The 25485-nt window shown below is 49.7% G+C and overlaps 1 protein-coding gene across 7 annotated transcripts in view; it reads left to right on the forward strand.

Moving 5' to 3' along the window:
• Positions 1 to 25485, forward strand: part of LOC130518505 (RNA-binding motif, single-stranded-interacting protein 3) — a 178820-nt gene that overhangs the window by 64570 nt on the left and 88765 nt on the right. For 5 of the 7 annotated variants that reach the window (XM_057021131.1, XM_057021128.1, XM_057021132.1 and 2 more), the window contains 3 exons: positions 1961 to 2118; positions 10787 to 10845; positions 21693 to 21784. In XM_057021131.1, the coding sequence (XP_056877111.1) occupies positions 1961 to 2118; positions 10787 to 10845; positions 21693 to 21784 (309 nt within the window). The remainder of the gene's footprint in view (positions 1 to 1960; positions 2119 to 10786; positions 10846 to 21692; positions 21785 to 25485) is intronic. The other 2 variants (XM_057021134.1, XM_057021130.1) reach the window with 1 other exon arrangement.

Raw genomic sequence — 25485 nt, forward strand, 5'->3', positions numbered from 1 at the left:
GACTTTTTTACAACACAACTTTACATCCAATAATTACCTGATGGAGCCAAGGCTGCAGAACCTCCCAACTAAACGGTTATTTCAGGTTATTACAGCTGAATCATGAACCTTTGTTGGTTGTTATCACGTAATCGTCTGGCTCGTTTTGACTGGGTCGACCCGGTCCAGCTAAATGTTGTCACACATATTAACGTTTATTTCTCTTCACACGTTCTGGACCCGTTCCTTGAGGGTGTTGGAAGCAGTGCTACCAAAGCTTTTACTAAAATATTGTTGCATTATTTACATCCAAACCTCCCAAATGTGTCTGCTGAAGCTTCAGGAGGCTTCCATCCCTTTTTGATGGTTTTGCCCTCAGTTTGACCTCTCAGGCTGACGACGACGGCTGCTCACGCTGGTGTTGACTGTCTAAGTGTCTGATTGGACCTGATTGTCTGAGCGTGGATTCGTCCCTATGGTGCCACTTTAGTCCTGTTCAGGATCGGACTTAGCTCTGTTTTCCACGGGTTGGTTTGAAGGTCACAGAAAATGGTTGGAACTTCTCATCAAGTCTGCGTGATGGGAAACGTGACATACAAAGTCATGCGTTTCATGGAGAAACCAACCTTTTTCCTCCGTTTCCACGGTTCTTCCTGTTTCTTAGCTAACTGGGATGTCTGAGATTCAGCTCTGCTTCACTTCTGGAGCATAAAATCAAGCGTCTGTGGGCCAGAAGGTCCTGTTTAAACACAGACAACTAATGTAAATGAGATTTAAAGGACATTAATGAAGTTGCCTGGTTATTTTCTTGTCTCTTTCTTCCTAAAGAGATGCCCTACGGGGGGGGGGGGGGGGGGTTAGGGTTTGTGCTACATTCCTCTCACTTGTCAGTTGGATTCACTCAGAAGCGACAAAAAACTTCACGATTGTGCAAAATTCATTTTTACCTCCTGTATGAACCATGGTGTGTGTGTGTGTGTGTGTGTGTGTGTGTGTGTGTGTGTGTGATCCTGCCTGCGTGCGTGCGCGTGTGTCCGTCCAGCACAGCGAGTGGCTGCCCATCAGTTCCACTTAGCTCAGCGTGGTAATTGGCCACCCATTGATGGACGTTGCTCCCTCTTCACGCTCCAGGGAACCCGGCTCTTGTATGAAGAGTGGGAGGCAACACGCTGGCATAGCACACACGCTTAAAATAGCGCGTCAAATCAGCCATGCTTCGGCAGCCGCTCCGAAAGTGTGGGGTGGATTGAGGGCTAATGGTGTGAGCGTGCGTGCATGTGCGTGTGTGTACTGTAACATCACAATATGGGGTCTCCAGGTTCTCACTGGGGAAAATAAGAGGTTAATATGGGTAAATGGGGTTGGTGGTGGTTATCCCCCTTTCTTCCCGGCCAGTTTTTCTGTTTCATCCATCATTCACTTACTTTATTACCTTGTGCATCATCCGGTTCCCTCTCCGTCTGCTCTCCTCTCCTTTTCCGCTCATGCCCACAGGGCCCTGCTTCTCTCTCCGTCTCCATGTGCTCTGTCCCTGCAATAGAGATATAAATGGGCTGTGAGCAGGGGGCCCTGACTCCTATGCCATAAATCTACGCTAACAGCGCAACAGACACATGAGGACAACCGGGGAGGGGGGGGCAGAGGGAGACGGGCAGGGGATCAGATCTCCATCTGCGAAGGTAGAGATTAGAAATCCTCGCCTGACCTCACCTGAAGCCTGCTACAAACGCACCATTTCTTCAGAGATGGTCATGAAACAGTGCTGGGTGCAACATCTGCATCAGGATACCTCGTGGGGGTGTAAACTGCATTACACTGAGGTTAATTTGTCCATTCCAATTGGCAGGAAGTTGCTATCAGGTAAAGCCAAAGTGCACTTTTCTCTTTCAGATGGAAACCTCACGATAAACGGGGTTATTTTGCTGCGGCTTGTAATCACCTGTTGGCTTGAACGTCTTCATCTTTTTGCCCTTGTTCCCAGCAGCCCTATGCTCCCCCCCCCCATCCCATGGCTCCTCCCAGCCCCAGCACCAACAACTGCAGCCAGGGGGGAGCAGAGCAGCTGAGTAAGACCAACCTGTATATCCGAGGGCTGCCACCTGGGACCACTGACCAGGACCTCATCAAACTCTGCCAACCGTGAGTACTGACAACAATTACAGTTAAATGCAATGATTTATGGCCCCCTGGCGTGGAACCCCTCAATGTATTCACCACAGTCCAGAATGTGTGCTTCTGTACACTGTAGGTCTCCAGCTCCACGCACACTCGCACTGCAGGCTGTGACATTATGGAGAATCATGTATCTAATCTCTGTTTTAGAAGACATGAGCTGCCCTTTACATGTGACTGGAGATTACCAGTGAACAGAAAGATTAGTGCTTATTCTTCTCCCCTCTTCTTTAGAATCAGTGTGTTTTGTTGTTCAATTACCACTTCTTTACGCTATTTGTTCTCACAGTTAGTGAGCAGAACCTGAATTCACCTGAGATGAGGGTGCAGAAAAGTGGCACCATAGTTAAATGAGTGTTGGGCCGCGCAGTGATGTCCGACTTAGAGTCACCTGATTAGCATCCATACAGTAGAGAGCATCAGATTAATAGAGGCTAGTCCGTCATTTCAAATCAATAAGCTCACATTCACACTTTAGGAGAAGGGAACTGAGATCAGCTACTGTCAACTAAGCCGAGAGATTAGTCACACATGTTATAACGAGTCCACCAAAAGTGCGCGGTGTTAGTTTGTCCAATAAACTCCGCGCTGCCGCCATTTAAAACCTCAACGAGACGATAACGAAACAAACGAATCATTGAAAATAAGGACAGCTCGTGTCTTTGTTCTTGAGCGAAACAGCTGAACAGTTCATGTACAGAACCTTTCATACACCACCAAACTGCCCCAAACGCAGTGAATTGTGAGGACACACAAAGGTATACATCAAGTGCTGCCAAATGTTATTAATAGAGAAAAGGGAGACACACACCTGCCTGCACACGGCTCAATAAGGCCTAATAACGCTTAGATTGGACCACCTCCCTCAGGAATCACAGACCAAGACCTCATCAAGCTGGAACACACAGTCATTCAGTCTGTTTCTTTATGTGTGTCCGTCACACACACACACACACACACACACACACACACACACAACTCTCTCTCACTCTCTGTGTCTCTCTCCCTCTCTCTCTCCCTCTCCCTCTCTCTTGCTCTCTGTGTCTCTCTCCCTCTCTCTTGCTCTCTGTGTCTCTCTCCCTCTCTCTCTCCCACTCACACAAGCAGCTTTGTTCAGCTCCATTAGGCCCTTTCACTTCCAAAATTGTAAACAAAGCAGGTCAAAATCATTAATGGAGACAAGGCCAGCGGATTGCGCAATACAGGCCATGAGCACGTCTGTCTGGTTGCGTAACCTTTTCTTGGACAGATTTCCAGAAGTGTCCTGGTCAAACATATCCAATTATTCAGTAATCATCTGGAGACGAGAACATGGCGTCCAGTGTGTTTGGTCCTGCTCCCAGTACCCATGTCATAAGTCAGAAATGTATTCTTGATACTGACCCTTCAAGATTCCATTAGCCTGACGGCGACCCGACACGGCGGCCTCCCGACACGGCCTAGCTGCTGCTTAGCTTTTACATTTGCCCAGTTGTACAGCGCGCCACAGTTTCAGTTTTATTTCTAATTCTATATGGTGGGGAAGATGTGAAGCTTTCCTCTTGGGGAGGCCAAAGCGTGTCAGAGCTTATGTAAAATAAGCCAGTGGTGTGCACATTTGCTTCTGGGGATTTGCATTTGCATCTATAGCCTTCGCCCTATTTGTTGTGGAAGCGCCGACTGTTGTTCCTGGGCTCGGCTGTGCGTCCCCCGGTGTGACTCTTCCCACTGCTCTGCCTCTTTCACCTCCTCTCTTCCCGCTGTGTTTATCACCTGCCCAAAAGGCCCCCAAGGTTGCCCGGAGTGTGCTGTGCCAGTGAAAATCCAATGCCACTGAAACTTTAATTAGCCAGGCCGTGTTTCAATGGCAGGTGGATGGCAGCGTTCTACAAAAGGTCATTCGGCCGGTCTGTGGCTCACAGCACCCTGACACCCCCCCCCCCCCCAATGTTTTTCCTTGATGCCTGGATCCGTTATGATCTGAAACTGAATGCAAATATCTGTTCTTCAAATAAAAAATGTTCTATGAGCAGAGAGAGTTTTCGGGATGGGTCTTTGATCTCGGAGCTCCCTTGAGTGGGTCTTGCACGTGCACATGTGCGGGTCCGTGAGAGCGCTGGCAGCAGACCACAGGCCACAGCATCGCTGCTGCTTACAGGCTGTTGACAGGCTGTTGATAGGCTGTTGATAGGCTGTTGATAGGGCTGCACAGAGGCCACGTAGATGACCGCTACTCCGGATGGATCCCTGTCCCATTTAACTCTGCTTTATTAGGCCCAAAATGCTTCATTTGCTTGTTTCTTATATGTTAATTTATTATTTGGTGTGAGGACGAGGATTTTAAAACTGACACATTTGCTGACGAAACCATGCAATCTATTGTTGCTATAGTAACATGAATCACATGAGTTAATCCCCATTTATTCATTTGGTGCTTCTCTTCGTATTAATTGTCACACAGCGAAACATACTGGTTCACCAGGCTGGACACTGGAAACCAGGCCTTAAACTGTGACTGTGAAACAAGCAGCACCAAAAGATTCCATAAAGAGGGGAGGGGGGGGGGCAGCCATTATGGTGGAGAGGTGGGAGGCTTGAGGCGGTTAGCCAAACCAAAAGCATCCATCAGTGCCAACCCCAATAACTGGTGCAGCCAGCAAACCCAACCCAGCTGTCAAGCTTTACTACCTGATTTACCAGCAGGTTATTACTGCTCAACGACCAGTGAGGAGGGGCACGGAGTGGAGATGTTGGGACTGGAACAGAAGAACGAGCAGGTTCACTTTTTTCATTATGATGGCCCACACCTGGAATAACAGGAGCAAAATACTTCACATTTTCACCGCCACCAGCCAAAGTCCATAACTCGGAGAGCCAAGAAGAAAAAGCCACGAGGTCTGAGAAATTCCAGTAAACTCCTTGATTTTTGCTCCTCCTCCTCTTGTTCTGCTCACCTATTTCAGTCGGAGCTGAAGCAGATCGGCCCTTTTTCCCACAGCGGATGTGTCCGTGCCGTGATGATCTGATCAAATATTCAGAATCAGCCAGCTTAACCACCACTAATTCTCCAAATAACCCCCCAGTGCGCCCAGGGAATGGGGGAGGGGATGAGAAGGAGGTGTGCTAAGCAGTTTGGGGAGGGGGGGGGGCGACTCTGGGACCACCTGTCTTTATGGAGGGGAGGCCCAGTGGTACTACATTGTGCATAATGACCCAAAGAGGTCCAGTGTTGACATTAGCCAGCTAGTTATCAGAGCCAGCCTGTCCCAGTTTGGGCAGGATGAGAGATGCTAACATTCCAAACATCCCATCATCCCTCCCACCAGTAACGGGACACCACGGTCAAACAGAATTAAGACTCATTTGGAATTATGGGTCTCATTATAACAGGTATTAAGAAAATGAGGATGTTAAACAATTATCTTGCTTCATAAATCCTCAGTGTTTCAACAGAACTCATTAATATCAAATCAAATCTTTTAAAGCCCTTATTAAAGTTAAGAAAAAACAATAGCAGATAAAGATTTCCAGAAGCAAACCAAGACTTCTAAACAACAACAGTAGTAAAAAAAATAAGATGGATGATTATGGATGGATGAAGGATGGATGGATGGATGAAGGATGGATGGATGAAGGATGGATGGATGATGATGGATGGAGGATGGATGGATGGATGGATGGATGGATGGATGGATGGATGGATGGAGGAGGATGGATGGATGATGGAGGATGGATGGATGGATGGATGGATGAAGGATGGATGGATGGATGGAGGATGGATGGGTGGATGGATGATGGATGGATGGGTGGGTGGGTGGATGGATGAAGGATGGATGGATGGATGGATGGATGATGATGGATGGATGGATGGGTGGATGGATGATGGATGGATGGGTGATGGATGGATGGATGAAGGATGGATGGATGGATGGATGGGTGAAGGATGGATGGATGGATGATGGATGGATGAAGGATGGATGATGGATGGATGAAGGATGGATGGATGGATGAAGGATGGATGGATGGATGGATGGATGGATGGATGGATGGATGATGGATGATGGATGATGGATGGATGAAGGATGGATGGATGGATGAAGGATGGATGGATGGATGGATGAATGATGGATGGATGGATGGATGGGTGGATGAATGAAGGAAGGATGGATGGAGGCCAGGCTGCAGGTTTGTGGATCTGATCCAGAAACCCTCAGTCAGAACATTAAAGCAGCTTTTCTTCACGCCTTTGATGTGTGAAATGTTCCTCCTAAAAAGGAAATCATGGTCCAAAGTGTCATGAGAACATGCCGGTGTTGATCCGAGCGTTATTCCCACCTCCGGCCCCTCTGCTCTGCTCTGCCTCTTTACCTTTAACCGCGTCAGCCGCTCGGCGTCAGGTTGTAAATCAAAGAAATAATGAAGCTTAACCTCTGGAAGCAGCAGCACAGCCACAGGAATTCCCAAACCAAACAACTCCCACAGCTCCCAGCTGAGTGGAAGCATCTGCTATTCCCGGGAACAGGACTGGGAGAGCTGCGCGAACCTTTTCTGCTCTCACTTTCGAACTTTTCGATCCACTCGTGTCTCTCGTCTTTCCTTTGCTTCCTGTTCTCCGTCACATTCGTCTCAGCTCTGCCTCAGAACTACTGACGCCTCCGTTCGATTGGCCGTCCGGAGCGCGGCGCCTTCTGCCATCGTCCAACATTGATCTCAACGCGAGGTTGAGCGGACGGGCTAATTTGGCCAGAGGCTAGTTTTTTTAATTATTTATCCGCCCATTATGGTCGAGAGGACACATACGCAGCCGGTCCAGAGCAGGTTTACTCGTCGTGCTCCTCTTTACTGGATCTGCTGTCGGTCCGGCGGTGGCTGCTCTGGTCCGGACGCCAGTTGATTTGAGGAGCAAAAGCTGAGATCACTGGACTTTCCAGACTTCTTTTTTATCACCATGTCATTCCACTGACTTTTCCACTTGAGCGGTGTCTCCAGCTGCAGCCGCAGGAGTAAGACGTGTTCATCAGTGCGTGGCGGCGCGCTGCGGCGGCGGCTTTGACAGGTCGGGGGGAAAAATGGGAGATTCAGCTGTGTTCTAGAACATGGTGGGGGCCACCTTCAGGTTCCAGGTCTCACCCTTAATCTGCTCTAACGTCACTGCTGCCACATGGCTGGAGGCCGGTGGGGGTGTGGTCTGGAGGTCGGTGGGGGTGTGGCCTGGATGCCGGTGGGGGTGTGGTCTGGAGGCCGGTGGGGGTGTGGTCTGGAGGCCGGTGGGGGTGTGGCCTGGATGCCGGTGGGGGTGTGGTCGCTCCAGTCGGTCAAGGTGACTGGTTTGATCCTGGACCCCTGCAAGACCCCCCCCCCCCCCAGCCGTGTTTAGGGTGCACCAATGTGCACGATTCCTGATTAGTAATTGTTATCCTGCCATCAGCATATGAAGTATGAGGTGAGTGTGACCAGGGAAGGTGCAGCAATAACGTGGAGCTCCTGCAGTGGTTAGAAAAGGCCTGTAAAGATACGTCACCATCTGATGGAGAGGAGCCGTCCTACAGCAGGTCTAGAACAGGACCAGAGTGGCGTTCCACTTCCTCCGACTCTACATTAACAAAGGTGCAGTGGAGTCGGAGGTGAGCTGCATTTGACTCACTTAGAAAATGTCACCGTGACTCTGCAGGTCCTCCAGAGATGGAGATAAAGGCCATTATCAGCCGGCTGGCAGCTCGGGGTCAAAGGTCAAGTGAGGGACTTCCTGCTATGAGAGCTGCTAGAGCAGGCTGCTGCTGCCCTCCTCCTCCCTCCCTCCCTCCTTACTTCTCCCTCCCTCCCTCCTCAGTGTGGGTGTAACACAGTATCATACACTGTGTTAAAGTATCAGTACGTTTTTTATTTCTCCCACTTTTTGTTTCGTACTGTTTGTCCTGTTTTCATCTTTGATATTGAGTCTAAAGTAGTTGTGTTTCTTTGTTCTGCTCTCTGTGTGTCTCCCTGTGACACGAGTCTCTTAAATTAGCATCAAAGCCACGTGATCCAACTGATCGTCAAGATGTGTTCAGTTTCCACCGTTGACTATTGGAGTAAAACTGAATATTAGCATAAATAATTGGAGGCTTTTTAATGGACGTTGCCTTAAATAGAAGCAGTTGTTAATAAATGCAGCAAATATGAAGGAAGAAGGAAGAATGGGCATCTTACATGCATATTCAGTACATTCATTATACAATGAATGAAAAGCTACAATTATAAATAACATACCTGAATAATGTTTATGTATTATATTAGAACCCCATTTTAGTTTTTATCCCAAATGAAGTGAAAGTGAAAGCCAGCTCAAAGGTAATCAGTCAGGTTGTGTTGAATATCGTGTTGGCTTCACAGCTGCCTCGGCCCCTCTGCACGAGCTCATCGGGGGTGAGCACACCTGAAGATGCTTTGTTTGCAGTCCTACAGCTGCACACAGCAAATGTCCCTAAACTCTGTCATTGTCCTTTTATTAAAGGGATGATTCAAATATGTAAATGCTTCATCTGCATCCACAGATGGACACTTCTATGAATATTCAGCCTCCAACTGTGACTGAGCAGATAAAAGTCCGGTGGCAGATGTTTGAGGAGTGTCTCTGTAAGCGGAGAACAACATCTGAGCACTTGGGTGGTCCTTCTGGCCTTCTCTTCTGTGCCAGTGCCGGAGCTCTGGTCAGCTGTGTCTGCCCACAAACGCACAACAGCAAAGAGCCACTCTACTCTCCTTACTCTAGAAGTGGACAGTTAACCCTGCAAGGCTGCTGGAACACAAAAGGAACCACAATGTTGTGCCAGGATGGTTCAGGCGTAAGAAACTACCTCCTAAAAACAAATAAAATCGTAGAGCTTAAAGGCTTTTTTGAGCAGGCAGGTGTCAAGCGGCCTGCACGTTTTACATCTGCCAAACTTTGTATATTTTCCTCCACATAAAACAGCCCATAAAGCCTGGATTTTATAAGCTGTTACATTTCTGGCGTTGTCTTTTCTCAGGGTTGATCTGAAAATTACATCATTACAATTGCTGTGGGATTGTTGTTAGAGGGGGAAGACCAAAGCAGAAGGAAATGGAAGGAGAGAATACAGGAAATGGAAATACTGAGGATGGAAAAGAGACATTAACAGGGGGGAGAGCGAGAGAGTGCAGGAGGCAGAAGATACGTGAGGAGCAGGGAGGGCTGAGGGCCGGTGGAGTCGGAGATAAGAGGCTGCGAGAGTGATTGAAATGGGATTAGTGGAGACGGCTGTGCATCCCGGCCACCCCATCACCGTGTTAAAGCTGTGCTTCACAGAGACTGCCTCTGTCACATCAAAGCGTCCTCAGGCCTGGCTGGAGGAGAGGTGAAGGCCCCGCCAGGAGGACGTCCACACACCTCCCCACACATGCTCCGGCCACCTCCAGCATGTTAATAGGTCTCCGTTATGGGCACAGAACTGGCTCCTTCCACTTGCGTTTCATCTCAGTGAAAGTGTGTTTTTGCTGTGTATTTGGAGCACAAACGCATTGATGAGCCATCGTTAACATTTAATGAGGCGAGCACTGATGAGTGCGCTCCCGAGAGTCCCAACAAAGTTTTAATAGGAACTTTCCCCCGTTTTTGCCAACAGCACTGAGCTTTTTACCTGCTGCCAAATGGAAAGAGTGCATTAATTCTCAATGAAATGTGGCACTAGGGTAGAAACCTGTCAGAAGAACATTTGAGCGTATGGAAGGAATGCCCACCGCCGTCAGTCCCATTCCCAATATTCCTTCTTTCAAGCGTTTTATTTATCTTCTTTTCCCGTCTACTGTATAACTATCCAGGAAATATGTCCTTAATCCAAATAATTGCTGTTTATCACTGCTGTATATTTGTTTAACATGTGCCCTGATTGATGACGAGTTATTCTCGTGTTCAGAAGCAGAAGTTAACCCACCTCCACATGCTCTCTAATCAAATGACGACTCGTCAGGCTCATCTTGTGCTCACTTGTGTTCAAGTGTCTCACTGGGATCCAACACTGCACGTTATTCCCTCTTCTGTTGCACACACGATGGCTCCCTATAGCTAAAATAGCCCGTTATCTCTGGAAATGCTACAATTCTGATTGGTGAATGCTTTTCTCTCGACCTGCATGTGTGTGTGCTTGTGTATATTTGAGTGTGAGCCGGTAGTTTTCCTCTCAGAGCTCATCAGTTCATATCCACCACCCACCCCACCGCAGCGTGCAGTAAATAGAGTCTCCGCCACTCGTTGAGAAATGGCACAATTATCCCATGCTGGTGAAATATGGGCTGGGATGCACCACTGCTTCTTCCCTACAGAATGCGTGTGTGTGTGTGTGTGTGTGTGTGGTGTGTGTGTGTGAGAGAGAGAGAGAAAACCTGTCTTTTAGTCACTCATCGTGATACGCATACACAGGTAATTGTTTCCAATTATGTATTTTGGATATCCCAATATATCACATAAATCTATACATACATATGTCTCAAAGATGCTCAGCACACACACATTCACGCAGGGGACGACCTGCAGTACTTGGAGAGCTTCATGGCAGCAAAGGGGCCTGAATTCCACCCACGTCTGACACTTGTCCTGAATGTCTCTGCTCCAAAGCTCCTGTCTGGACAAACCATAAGTGTGATTCCTCTGTTTTTACAGGTATGGAAAAATAGTGTCAACCAAGGCTATCCTGGACAAAAACACCAACCAGTGCAAAGGTAAGCACCTCTAGTCTTACTCATCCCCTTTGTTGCAGCCGGAATAATACCTTTTAGCCTGTAGATTCCAATAGGAGCAGAAATTCCAAGGATTTGTTAGACTTGGAATAAGGACGCTTTGAGGTGTAAACCAGTGATTAACGGAGCCGTTGGCTTTCACGCTGCTGGAAAGCTTTGAGTAAACTGTTCACTGTTTGACGTTGCTGTTCCGCTTCAGAGGATAACCAGACCAGAAGCTCCAGTTCCAGCTCCTCCCTGTCCTTTCTTCACTTTCCTGTTTTCTTGTGCTGAATGCAGGCTTTTGGAGGATGTGTTTCCATAAATGCTCCATTAGTGTCCAGCCACTAAATAGACCACACACGCAGCCACATTAGTGCGCCATTTGGAATTGTTTCTGGAGCGCATCACACTTTAAACGCTTGAACATACACACATACTGGACCAATTAGGGGGCTAATAGGCTAGCTGGGAATAGATAAACTTTAATTACTATCATTGTCACGCTCACCTTCCTGGGGTCTTTGTTTTACTTTCACTTAAGCACTCGTGTGCCTGTAACTATAGTTCACACACTTCCGCGCTCTTGCGTTGCACTTAGATTGATGTGAAAGGTAAGAAGACTGAAGGAAAAACTAGATGAGAGATAAGAAGGAAAGATTAGTGTGCTGCTTTGCTGGAGGTGTCTGGCAGCGCTGTTTAAGACCTATTGAAGTTCCATCAATACTTTTAATTGCTTTTTGTGGTTTTCCTGGCTGTGGCGTGTGGCCTGCCAAGGTGAAACTGTCTGCTTAACCCTGCTCCTCACCTGAGTTTATCCTGCCAGACAAGCTCAGGGTCAAAACGAATCCCTGACTTTTTGCAGAAAAGAAAATAGGCGTGATCATCTGGACAGATCCAGGTTTGTGAGAGCTGTGCACTAATGGGTCCGGACCAAATGCCTGGAAGTGGAATCCCTCCCTCCAGGTCAGAGGGATTCAGCACATACAATAAAGCTGCTGTAAAGAATCAGGACGTGCTCGGTAACATGCCGTCCTCCTCCGTGTCCAGCTGATCCCAGTTATGCACTGCTCACCACATGGCTCAGCCTCCCGCTGCCTTATGTAATAGAATGACTCCCATAACTCACCATCCTGGAATGCAGCACTGTTAAGATGCCAGAAAGCAAATATAAGAAGACGTATTTTACGAGTGGAAGGATGGTCCAACGTTGCCTGCAGAAAGAAGGAACAGAAGAGGGGGAGGATGAGGGAGAATACTAGAAAATGGTAATTTAGGGTTCATTTGAAGGGGGTGGGAACTGTGTCTGCATCTGTGTCTGATATCAGCACAAATCCCAGTTTGAAACATAAAAGCGGAGCAGATGTACGGAACCGTCGCTCTTGTTTCCACCCATCTGACCATGTGACCCTGACGCTTGTCTAAATGTCAGCGCAGCAGCGTGTGACCCCCCCCCCCCCAGCCCCCCCCGTCGCACCGGTGAGCATCTCTCTTCCCATCTCCGACTGGCCTCATCAACATGAACAAATGAGGTCAGAGGTCAGCGCCAGGAGTGACTGTCAGCTCCGGGAAAAGAGGAGCGCGACATGTCTCCAAGTTACTGTGAATTGAGCTCCTCTTCGTAAACTTTGGATTAAGTTTGACCGAATACACTGAAAAATCCATTTCCATGAATTTTAATTGGGCGGTGCGAGTCTGCTGCACTGTATATTGTTTAGGATATGCTATGATTTCTTTTACCAAAAGGTGATATATCTGTTCAATCAATACAGCAAGGACAGAGATTTGAATAGCTGTGTCTCTGAAGCGCAGGGTAAGCTAACGACAATAGCCTGAACTTTATTCATCAAAGGGCAGCTGATATGGTGGTGGGACCTTCCACCTTCTGCTTTCCTTTGGCTACATTCCTTTCTGCTGGACAGCTATTTTATAATATTTGTTTTTTGGATCTATTTCTCAGCTAAACCCAGCTGGCAGTCAGGCTCACTGAGCAGTGTGTGTTTTCATATTTAGAGATTAAACCCGGAGTACATAATCAAAAGCCTCAGTTCATAAATTGGCCTTTTCTTCTTTCATGGTGAGAGATTGCAGAAAACTGGATAATGGAGCGATGGAAGAGTGAGTGTGGGAGTGGAGGCTGCAGCTGGGCGCCGCTGCTCTCTGGGGTCAGGTGAACAGGCCTGTGCAGGTATGGCGCCCACGCTCAAACATAAACGCCCGCTGTTGCCGCTTCCTTCTATACGTTGAGTGGACGAGCCAGTGCTGCGAGGCCCTTCTGAGGACTCCACCGCGAACGCTGCGTTACGAGAGCCTTGTGCACCTCTCCCACACGCTCCGGCAGACACAAACGCTAACCGTGGCTCCGTAAGTCCTCGCCATCCTTCTGCCTGAGGGGCTTCAGGCTGTGCAGCTGATCCATCAATCGCCTTCCGAGCATCACAGCACGGGCGCCTGTTCCGGCCTCTCGTCCACCGCACAGGCCTCTCCACAAGCCTGGCGCTCTCCAGCACTGACTCACTGCCTCCCTCGTCCTTACCGATGACACACACACACACACACACACACACACACACACACACACACACACACACACACACACACACAGACAAAAGGCTTCCGGGCAAACAGACACACATCTTTTGTGAGGACTACTCAGCAGCGGAGAACAAAGCAGCTGTGGATACACGTTTTGGATGTTGCCCAGTTTGAAGCGGAGGGGGGGCAGGAAGTCACGGAGGGGCTTCAGGGCCGTCGATGGCGGCTGGGAAGCGGAGGCATTCAGCTCTTCATCCCTCTCCTTGGCTCTTTGTCTCCCAGCCTCCTTTCTGTGTCCCGCTGCACTTTCACATCTCTAAAAACGCAGCGGTGATTTGGGGTTTCCATCACGGATGCGGTGGGATTGAAGGCGGCAGAGGGAGAGAGAAGGAATCGACTGCGATAACCCCCAAAACTGCTCATTTGCCATCCATGCCCACAAGGGCCCCTTAAAAGGCAGCGGCAGCATTTGAAATAATGCAGTGCTGACCGAATGGAGACATTTTCTTTTTTCCTGCCAGGGCCTGGAGGCAGAGGAAATGACCTCACCCCTTTGGAGGACCTCTGCTTCCTCCTCAGCTATGGGGAGATAAGTGCAGCGAGTCGCTGGCCTGAGATGCTCTGCTGATGCACCACCGCTGTGAGTTGTGGGCGATAGATGAGATGAGTAGATGGTCTGTTGTCGCCATGTGAGGAAAGCTCCTGCTTTATTTCTCTGCTCGGCACCGTCCTGTTCCAGTTGGGTGTGCTGACCTGAAAATGCACCTTCAAACGGTCTCAGTCTCGTCCGTTCCTTTCCTAATCGTCCCCATTCCTGCCTCCGTCTAATGAAGAAATATAGGCATTGTTCCATTCTATAAAAGCAGATTTATTGCCACGTCAGCGGCTGACTGCAGCATCGTACGGCTCCCAGCTAAAGGCTGCTGATGAATGAGGCGATGCTCTCCCCTGCTGGCCTGGTTTTCATTATCACGTGCGTGTGTAATGTATCTATGTACGTTTTGGTGTAGGTTGGGGTCCAGGGCTGGTGGGGGGAGAGCAGTCCTTTGTGTCCGTTATTGGTTTCTCATTAGTGGGCTGAGATATAAACATTTATCTATGCTGTACACGGCGCCGGTACAATTACGGATTCTCTTTGCCACCCCGCTGCCCTTTTGGAAGTGAATTATGTGCAGATGAGAATCTCGACTGAAGTGTGGCCAGGACGGACCTTTTCCAAATGCCTGAGCTTCCTCACAGCCATTCCAGGCCCAGGAGAGACGAATGGGAGAGAAAGAATTTCCTGCTCGCGCCGCACATTAATGGCTCTAATTAGCAGGAGCTGAGGGATAATCACATTGGTTTGGGCAGATTCAGCGGAGAGCACCCAGTGTTAGCACCCAGTGTTAGCACCCAGTGTTAGCACCCAGTGTTAGCACCCAGCACCCAGTGTTAGCACCCAGCACCCAGTGTTAGCGCCCAGCACCCAGTGTTAGCACCCAGTGTTAGTGCCCAGCACCCAGTGTTAGCACCCAGCACCCAGTGTTAGCACCCAGTGTTAGAACCCAGTGTTAGCACCCAGTGCCCAGCACCCAGTGTTAGCACCCAGTGTTAGCACCCAGCACCCAGTGTTAGCACCCAGCACCCAGTGTTAGCACCCAGTGTTAGTGCCCAGCACCCAGTGTTAGCACCCAGCACCCAGTGTTAGCACCCAGTGTTAGCACCCAGTGTTAGCACCCAGCACCCAGTGTTAGCACCCAGCACCCAGTGTTAGCACCCAGTGTTAGCACCCAGCACCCAGTGTTAGCACCCAGCACCCAGTGTTAGCACCCAGTGTTAGCGCCCAGCACCCAGTGTTAGCACCCAGCACCCCCCCACCCCCCACCCAGGGGGAACCAAGACGCTTCCTCCTGTGAAAAGACTCCACTGGTTGTGCTGGTTTGTTTGTGGGGCATCTGAGTTGCTGCTATGTTTCATCCCAGTGACCAACAAGTGGGATGTGTCTAAATATTCCCAGGTTCTTCCACAGACCCATGACCAACGCGTACCGGGAGCTTCTGAAGTGTTCTCTGGATCCAGATACAGACAGAAACATTAAATACTGGCAGGTTTTTCTTTCCTGGACGTTTTGTGTCCTGGTTTTTCCTGATCCGTCCACTCACATGCTCACCTGAGGTGGGGGCCGTCTCCCACGTCATCTCTTATCCTGGACCCAAACAGCACGGCTGGGAGACCACTGGGAAACAGCCTTCCGCTGGCCCGTCTCGGCTCTTTCCCCCTTCACATTTCCTGACTAATGATCTTCGCCTTGATTAGTTAAGGAAGGCATAAATCATAACCCTGCAGAGGAGGAAGGGTAGCTGGGGGCAGCCTGGCTGTTCCTCAAGACTGAGCTACAGATGCAGGACACAGGAAATGGGAATCAGAGGAATGACAGTCGGTCTTTGTCTAGATGTGAGCGTCTGTCTCCGTCGGGAAATTCCTGTCAGCTTTATCCTCATTAATCCAGTCCCGCGTGTGCTCCAACATCTCATCACACTTTCTTTTGCTGTCAGGACATGTTAGCATTTCCTAGCAAATAGCTGCTAAGATTCGGATACAGTGGCACCATCAAAGGTGACAGGATGGAGTGATGGACCTACAGAAGGCTGCTGGTTACTTTGGCGCCACCTGTGCTCATGTTTGTTGTATTTGAAGCAGCATCTTCTCACTTGACATTTTAATCTGTTCCTGAAGGTGGGGGGGCGGTTATTCCCTCTGTGGTCGGTGCAGAGGTTGCGTGCAGGACGTTTGCTAACACGTCTCTTTTTAGCAGCCTCTTGACAAGTAATTAACACGCTTTAGATGTGAATCACTCTCGAGTGCTCCTGACATGTAGCATCAAACGCGCCGCTGTTTGGCTACTACGAGACCTGAGCGACCAGCTCATTTACAGCTGAAAACAGGCCAGCAGACTCAGTTTAGGAACCGTTTTAATCCCCTTCACAAATGAAGCGCTGAGCAGAAACAGTAGTTTAGTTCTTGAAACGGATGAATCCTTTTTTATTAGAAATGACGCGTTCTCGGACTCTTGTGTCTTCACACTGGAGTGGGAACAGCAGCATCAGCACCGTTGTGTTCGCTAGCAAAACCCATTATTTAGCTAATGTCTCCACCGTCAAGCTGAATTTAGAGCTAAAGAGACCATATGGTGCTGCCCTGTGCTTAATTAAGAGGATCAAAAATAGAAAATCCAAAAAATGTACCAAGAAAAGCTGTGCTGGGAAAACAAAGATAAATAATGAAATAGTGGTGTTAATATTTATGTACCGCTGTAAGATGCTGCGCCAGGTTTCAGCCTAATCAATTCCAAAACCAAAATAGTTTTTTAATGACGACCAGGACCAAAATAATTTGATATTAGAAGAGCCGTAATTAGCAGTATTTAAATTTTGGAAACTATCTACTTATCTTAATGTCAAATCTGTGGTTTCCTTTGAATAAATAAAAAATGAACGAGATATTATGTCCGAATTTATAAATTCAATTAGTAAATTTTGTCTGCATATCGTTATTGAAGATATTTGCTCATTTGAGGGCTGAAGTTTAGTTTATTTAAACTTTGGTTCACTTTATCTTCAGCACAGAGGTCCCAGGGGCCCCTCTGGCCCTCCGGCCCCCTCTGGCCCCCTGGTCCCCTCTGGCCCTCTGGCCCTATGGCCCCCTCCAGCCCCGTCCGGCCCCCTCTGGCCCTCCGGCCCCCTCTGGCCCCGTCTGGCCCCTCTGGCCCCTCTGGCCCTCTGGCCCCCTCTGGGCCCGTCCGGCCCCTCTGGCCCTCTGGCCCCCTCCGGCCCCCTGGTCCTCTGGCGCCCTCTGGCCCCCTCCGGCCCTCTGGCCCTACGGCCCTCGGCCCCCTCCAGCCCCGTCCGGCCCCCTCTGGCCCCGTCCGGCCCTCTGGTCCCCTCTGGCCCTCCAGCCCTCCGGCCCCGTCCGGCCCCCTCCGCCCCGTCGGCCCCCTCTGGCCCCGGTCCCCTCTGGTCCTCTGGCCCTCGGCCCCTCTGGCCCCCTCCGGCCCCTCTGGCCCCTCCGGCCCCTCCGCCCCCGTCCGGCCCCCTCTGGCCCTGTCCAGCCCCCTCTGGCCCCCTGGTCCCCTCTGGTCCTCTGCCCCGTCCGGCCCCCTCCAGCCCCGTCCGGCCCCCAGCTCTGGCGCTCTGCCCTTCACAGAGAGCAACTTTAGCTCGGACAAGGACACTCCTACACACCTGCAAGCGAAGATGACAAGAAATACATTTGACCCAATCAGCTGGCTGCTTCGTCCCAAGATAAATGCCTTAGCTATAAATCCTTGTTGTAGGGTCGATAAGTTAATTGCCTCTATCTGCACAACACTGTCTGCTATAGAAGCCTATGAGAGTTATTTTACAACAGATGGATATTGTCTGCACGTGCACGTAGGAAAGGTGGTGAAATGTGATGAGTAAATGAGGGCTAGAAGAGTTTTCTCTTGTCGTTACCTTCACATCCTTCTTGATGTGTTTATTTACACACATCAGATCTGGTAAAGCGCTGATTCATGCTCCTCATCTGTTCTCTCATCCGCCCCCGTGCGCTCAAAGAGAAAGTTGGAGGTCATGCAGTCGGTCGCATCGTCACCACACGCTCACACTGGTGGAGAGGAGCTTCCAAACCAGTCAGACTGGGGCGGATGGGGCTGGTGGTGGAGGGCAGAGGAACGCAGACCCAGAAAGATGCTAACGTGGCTCTAGCGTCAGATTCGGCTTTGTCGTTGACGCCACCTCGCTGTTCAAGCTGGTGCACGTGCACAGCTGACCACAGCACAGCCTCATCCACATGGAGAAGGTCAGAGATGCTGTCTAGCATAGCTGCGTCAGGAAGAGTGCACGTGTTCACCTGTACTTTTCTGTTCTATATCACACATCTTAACGGGTGTCCAGTATTTGCCTGAATCAAAACAATCCTGTTGCACAAACTGTAGCTCCCAGTTTCCCATTGAGTCGTCCATCGGTCTCCTCTAAGAACCATAATTATTATTCTACATGCAAAGTATGGATTATTAGCATACGTGTAAACACAATGATTAATCACCCGTGTGCAGCGGCACCTCCACTTTCCTTGTTGGTGATTCTCAAGGACGTAAACGGTGAAGCTGTTTGCCCTGTACACCATTGTAATGCCCCGTGACTTGTCATTGATTCATTATTCATGTTTAGGGCATTATTATTCCATTGTTAGCAGTGCTAAATGGGATCATTAGCGCCGAATATGAGAATGTGAAAAATGACAATATGGGAAAAACTGTAGAGGGTATAGTTTATAAGAAACCCCAAACAATCCCAACCATTAGCAGATAAAGAATGGTAATTTCCCCAGAAGTAATTAGGATTAGCATAATTCGATGGCGCATGAATGATGCATGGATGATTGATATGTCGATACATGCATCGTAATGAGTCCCTTATCTGCGCTCTCCGTCAGAGAGGTTCGCACATGTGTTGGCCTGAGGAGCCGTCTGCAGTGGTTGAGGACCCCAGCCCTTCGTTATGAAGGCTAGCATCAGCAGGAGCCTGGGATCTGCTCACACGTGACTCTCTTCCTGTCAGAGCCAGGCCAGCAAACACGACATGACAGCTGGACTTCTCTTCATTCTTCCTTCGCTGTGTGAGATCCTTGCAGAGTGTTTGTGCTTCAGCCACTTGTGTTCGTGTGCGACCGTTTTCATCGGCCGTACTCACTTCCAGCGACTTGTGACAGTTATCGATTCCACGTGGGTGCCGTCGCCGGGCCTCCACGCCACGCTTTGCTCCGTGCATCACACTTGAGAACGACTGGAGAGGGTTCAGGTTGAAGAGAGGAGCGTTGAGGCCTGTCCTCCGCTGCAGAACAACGTTCCTCCAGGAGCGCCTGAGCGAGCCGAACGTTCCTCCAGGAGCGTCTGAGCGAGCCGAACGGCCACGTTCAGACGTTCCTCCAGGAGCGTCTGAGCGAGCCGAACGTTCCTCCAGGAGCGTCTGAGCGAGCCGAACGTTCCTCCAGGAGCGTCTGAGTGAGCCGAACGGCCACGTTCCGACGTTCCTCCAGGAGCGTCTGAGCGAGCCGAACGGCCACGTTCAGACGTTCCTCCAGGAGCGTCTGAGCGAGCCGAACGTTCCTCCAGGAGCGTCTGAGCGAGCCGAACGGCCACCTTCAGAGTGCTACACAACTGTTGCAGTGAGAAATGTTGCACTTCTGACCACATCATCCACCGCTACGCTCGCTGAGTCCGTTTAACTGTTTTAAGTTCGTTCCCTGATTGGATATTTGAATCAGATTTGTTGTATTTAACCAAAAATTATACGTTGATCCATTAAAATGTGTAAAACCAAAAGATGGAGCCCAAAAAAAATCAAAAATGGCAGCGGCGCCCAGCCGAAGGGACGTAAAGGGCGTTAGCCTTCATGCTAATATAAGCATCTAGATGTGATGAGCGTAGAACATCTGAGACCTGCTCAGGTGACCCCTGACCCTGGGGACTGAAGACTCTTCCAGAACCTTGTGCTGAGCTCTGATTCTCTTGAGTAACTACTGAGTGGCAGATGAGCTCTCGTGCACTTTTTCCCGCCTGTCTTTCTCCGGCTCCGTCCATCCAGCCGTGGGAATGTGGCTCAGCCGTCTGTCGGACCCTCAGAACGCAGGGCGGAATGTTGCACATGGAATTAGAGCTGTGTTGGAATATTAAAGAACGACGGAAAAGAGAGAACGTGAGCATATTTAAGAAAAGATCCATGCTGTGACACTTCCTGTGAAGGTTCACACACCGGATGACGAATCCGGGACATGAGAAGCTTAAATGAGTAATGGAGAGATTTCACGGATCCACTTTGATTGAGATCCGGATTAACAGACGGTGAAAACGGCATCAGTGCCTGCTAAACTATTCCAACATTGGAAACCAACATTGCAGAATATTGACCAGGCTGACAGAGTTGTATCTTCCCTAATGGAGCACCCTGCCCCCCCCCCCCCCCCACCCTCCCCCCGCCCCGGTTCCTACTAACACCTGGATTTAAATCCAACTTTTCCAGATCACATTCCGCGGGGCTGAGGGCCTCTCTAACGGACGGCGGTGGGTCGGACCCCCCCCCCCGTTTGTCAGGTTCGGCTTCTCGCGTTACTCTCAACGCACATTTCTGAGTGTTTTCTGAAGGTTCCTCCTAGGATGGGGGGGCCGCAGCAGCCCCTCCCAGCTAACTGCCATTATCCTCTCCCAATTACACTTTCCTCCTGAAACGGCGGATCAGAGGGCACCATTGACTGCTTTTAATCTGCCAGCAAATTTTAATTAACACAGACGTGACCCCCGTCCCTGATACATCCAGCAGAACGTCGGGATCACAATAACTCATAAATCACAGCCGCAGATTTCATTTGCCCGGCGTTGGTCTGGTGATGGAGGCCGGGGGCTGTTAATGTCAGGGAAAGCTGGGGACAGGGGGAGCGGACAGAAAGGCCACGTTCCACGGCCCGTAATTGCACGTTTATGTGTATGTAAGCGAGACGGAGGCTTGCAGAGGAGGAGAGGAATTGCAGCAACTGTGATACGCTGTCAACCTTTGAGAGATTTGTTACCAGGGAGAGGATTAGAAAGGCTGTGAAATGAGGCTGTTTTAATATGCCGGCTGTTGGGGAGCGTGATGGGGTTAGTCAGCATCTGTGAAATCTAACACTCGCAAGTTCAGAGCAAAAAGAGTCACTCCGCTCCTCAAGTCTTAATTGTGTGTGTGTGTGTGTGTGTGTGTGTGTGTGTGTGCGTGTGTTTCCTTTAATGGACGTTGAATGTTGGACTGTATCCATTTAATTCGAGGGGGTTGTCGACAAAACTTGCTTGATAAACTGGAAAGTTGGGCCGACGGAGACACGGCTGCATTCATCCGCGCATCATTTCCTCCCAGTCGTCGTTTGCATTCATTAATGCCTCTACTTGACGAACTATGAAAGTAATCTCAACAGCATCTTAACAGCGTTCCTCCGGCTCCTTCGCCTCTATGCTCCTCGCCGTTTGTGTTTATGTTTGTGGTAGCGTGTGTGTGTGTGTGTGTGTGTGTGGAGGTGGTCACGGTGCCGGAGTTTGTTATTACAAAATCGCTCATCCGTGCTACTAATTAAGATGCAACGCATCCCCTATGAACGTCAGTGTCGCTAATTATCAAACAATGTAGTGCTCAACAGATATGAGAACTGGCAGCCTCCGTAGTCGTGTTACCAACCTATTACTGCTACAATTACCGCGCCGTCACTCTCCTCGTTAGGCCTTCAGCCGCTCCTCACTAATTCTTGTCTTTTCTCCGCCGCGTCTGCAGGTTACGGCTTCGTGGATTTTGACAGTCCGGCCGCGGCCCAGAAGGCGGTGTCGTCCCTGAAGGCCACTGGGGTGCAGGCACAGATGGCCAAGGTAAGGCAGCGCCTTCAACCCGCCGCCGGCCCTCCTTCCTGCCACATTATCAGCAGCTCTTTGCTGCACGTTGAATTGCCCACAGTGGTTTAATATAATCCTTTCGACACAGTTAAAAGCTTCTGAAAGCTCCCACATACAAACTAGTTTTGTCCGTAAATGTAGTTTTATAGAGTCATTTTCCAAACTGCTGTGCTGTTAAATGACAGATTTCTTGCCAGAGATGTGCTGTAAAGATGTGAATTTGCAAAGCTTGTTATTAGTTAGCATCATGTCTGCACACATTTTGGATCCAGGCGCCGTGCGGGTGCATCATTTTCCATGGATAAAACATGTTTCTGTCATGTGAGTTGGCCCGACCGTGGCTGAAGCCTGACCGCTGCTGGCCCCGTAGCACGCCGTCTTTAGCCTGCTGAAGTGGAAGCAACTGAGAGGAGCGGTTTGAGCAGGACAAAGAGGAGCGCGCGGAGTCAGGCTCCCGTACCTGGACTCAGCACCAGAAGGAACGCTCATTCAGCCCTGAATCGTCCTCTTTAAACATCCCTTGTTGACCTTCCAAATACTTCCCTTGCTCTCGTTATTACACCTCAATCCAGCGGTGCTAATGAAAGGCTTTGGCGTGTGTGACTGGCGCAGTTTAAGCAGCGATATTTGCTCTTCCCAGTTTTTCTTGTTGAAACATCTCGTCTCGTCTCCGCAGACGTCTGAGGCAGAGCCACCTTCTCTGGCAGACTGTCTAACACCAAAGATGAAGGCTAGAAAAGCTGAGCAGGTGAACAAAATGTCAGTAGCATTAAAGCAATGAATATGGTGATTACGATGAGGCTGGGCCCTGAGTGATTTCCTCAGGTGCAATGATTCACATTTGATCTGATCCAGAGATCTGATCCATTCGGAGCCCGAGCAGGCTCTCTGAGATGGAGGCCGGTGATGGTGCCAGCCACGATGACAGAATTGATGATAACGATGAAGGCGGCAATTATTTTGATCAAATGGGATGAGATCTGACAGCAGGAGATGATATTCCATGCGGTGCTCAGGTGTGCCATTTCTCAAATGCACCATTTGGCCGTTTCCTCACCAGTGTCCTTCTTCCAATATTTATAAGAGGGAAGGCTCTCAGAATACTGATAAGAGCCTTGCTCTTTAGCATCCTTGCTCTTTAGCATCCTTTTCTAACAGCGCGCTTTGCATTGCTCTGCTCAATATGTTCACGAGAGAGGGCTGATGTCCCCAAACAGAAGACCTGACCTTTTTAAAAATGTGTGTGTGCTTGTCTTTGTGTTGGCGAGAGGCAAAGAGCTTCACCAAATCATCTTCAGGTAGTGTTTGTGTCTAATATTTTCTTTCTATGCACATAAATTTGTCCCAGTTGAGGGGGGCTTCAGAAGGCGTCTCTTTAACGTCCGCTGGTCTGACGTCGGTCTCCGCATCCTCTTCACCTCCTCTTTACCTTTCCAAACTCCTCTTTCATCTGGGTTTTTGTTCTCCTTAATCACCTTTCTGTTCACAGCCACCACGTGGATAATTAGCATCTAGCGCTCCCAGGGTCTGCCTACCTGCCAAGGTGTCTCTGACACACCGGACCCCCCCCCCCCAGGTGCGCTGTAAGGGAGGTGTAAGTAACAGACAATGGTAACGCCACAGATGCTCTCCCCAATGAGCGGCTCATTCTCTCCCTCCCTCTGCTCCACTTTGCCACATATATCTCTCCATAACAAAGTAATAAACGGATAGCTAGTTGGAGCCAGAGGCTTTGAGCTCATTAAATAAAACTGTCACAGTAATCAAGTTGTGCCTTTTTCCACTGCCTTGACGCCATTAAAGCACTTTTATTATAGTGGCTTATTTTAAACACAGCTGCAAAAGGAGGCAAGTAAAGAGAAACGGGGGAGAAAAGGGAAGCATCAAGATTTCCTGGTCTCCCTCCGCTGTAATAACACGCTGTCTCTATCCTCTTACTCCCCTCGGAATTTGAAATAGCGAGGCAGCAGAGATGAAACATTGCCTTGCTTTTGTCTTGCCCTCCCCTGGAGACGGTGACAGCAAAAGGGAGGCGAAGAGCCGTAATTAAGACACCTAAAGGACACTTTTCCCTTGAGCCTCCGCTCCTGTCACTCACGCCGGCCGCTGGTGAGGCCACACGGGTGTTAGTGTCCGCTGAGTGGGTCCGAAACACAAGTTTAGGAGGAATTCTGGGCATCTTTCAGAGACACAAGTGTTTAGACAACTATCAAAATGAGGCGTTTGTCTATGAGATGGAGATGTTACCCTCAAGCCTCGGCCTCTTTGCCCCCCGGACTACATTTGTTCCGGTTGCTCTTCAAGCTGCGGAAACTGACACGGCGAGCAGACACCATGATAACAGGTAAACGCTCCGTCTCGCTCCGCAAATGCAGGCCTGTCAACCCGGCGCTGGCCTCCCTCAGCAGGCTACCATTTCCCCCTTGAGCCAATCAGACTGATTTATGGGAAGTTCACCCTCGATTGTGGTGTCTGTGTCAGAGAGGTAATTCCGCCTGACAGCTGCTTGCTTTCAGACAACAGCCCGTCTTTATGGAAATCATCCTTCCCAATTCTCGCTGCAGTCGGCGTCTGCTGATAACAGCCTGAATGGAAACAAAGCCGTCTAAAATTATAGGAAGCCCCCATGGCACCGCACACCGAGCTTTGAGGGTGGACGTTCTTGGGCCACAGGAAACTTACAGATCTAAAAGATCTGTAGCAAGAACTCTGCCACACTCCTGAAGAGGTAAAACTACGCAACCAAATCACTCGCCTCATCATTTCTATACTGTCAGATCATTTTGATGATGATCCCTCCTAAAGCGGTGTAGTTCAAGGATTGCGTGAGGCACCGTGACTCCATCAGTAACCAAGAACTGATATTTCTAAGGTTGAGCCCAGCTCCAGGCAGACAGGGAGGCGCTGCTCGCCCTTCGCTTCCCTTCACTGTGGGGAAATTATGCTAAAAGCATCATTAAAGTGCCTCCATTAAGTGAATCCCGAATGTTTAGTAACACACTTCTCGCACCAGTAGCGACCAGCGGAGGCTTCGGATAGTCGAGCGCTGTGAACCGTCCTTCTCTCTCGCTCTATCCTTCCTCATCTATTCTCCATTTTCCTCGTCTCTCCGACTTCTGCTCGCTGAGACTTCCTGTCAGTGTAACATTTATATTCATGTGAAAGGCAACGATCCCCCTCTGGGTGGTCTGCAGTCAGTCAGCAGTCTTCTGATTATCCTCCAAAGGTGACTCCTCTGACGCCTCGGCTCCGTTGACTCCCAGGACCCCGCGGTCGGGCTCAACACGGGGTGACCTCCTGGCGATAATCAAAGGGACGGCTGACAGTGCTGTTCCAGTTGGCTGCTGACACCAGCCAGCCTGGCGAGGCCTCCCTCCCCGCCGGAGCGGGTTAAAGCGGGCAGAATGCAGGCGGAGGTGCTGTTGTGAATACATTGAACTAATTGGCCAGACTTTGGGGATGCAGGTGCTCGCTCAGCGGCATCATTCACCTTTCGGTGCGGCGTGAACAACCTTGATTGGGATGCTGCTTCCCTGACATCCACCGCCGAGTTTGCTCACAAAACATATGGTGTGTGAACAGCGAGTGTTGATGAGCGTCTGACAAGGACGTTCTCAGAGCAGCAACTTTCCGCCCACATCTCGCGTGTTCCATACTTCAAAGGAGCCAAAATGGTG

This window comes from Takifugu flavidus, chromosome 21 (assembly GCF_003711565.1).
Source record: "Takifugu flavidus isolate HTHZ2018 chromosome 21, ASM371156v2, whole genome shotgun sequence".
Taxonomy (NCBI): domain Eukaryota; kingdom Metazoa; phylum Chordata; class Actinopteri; order Tetraodontiformes; family Tetraodontidae; genus Takifugu; species Takifugu flavidus.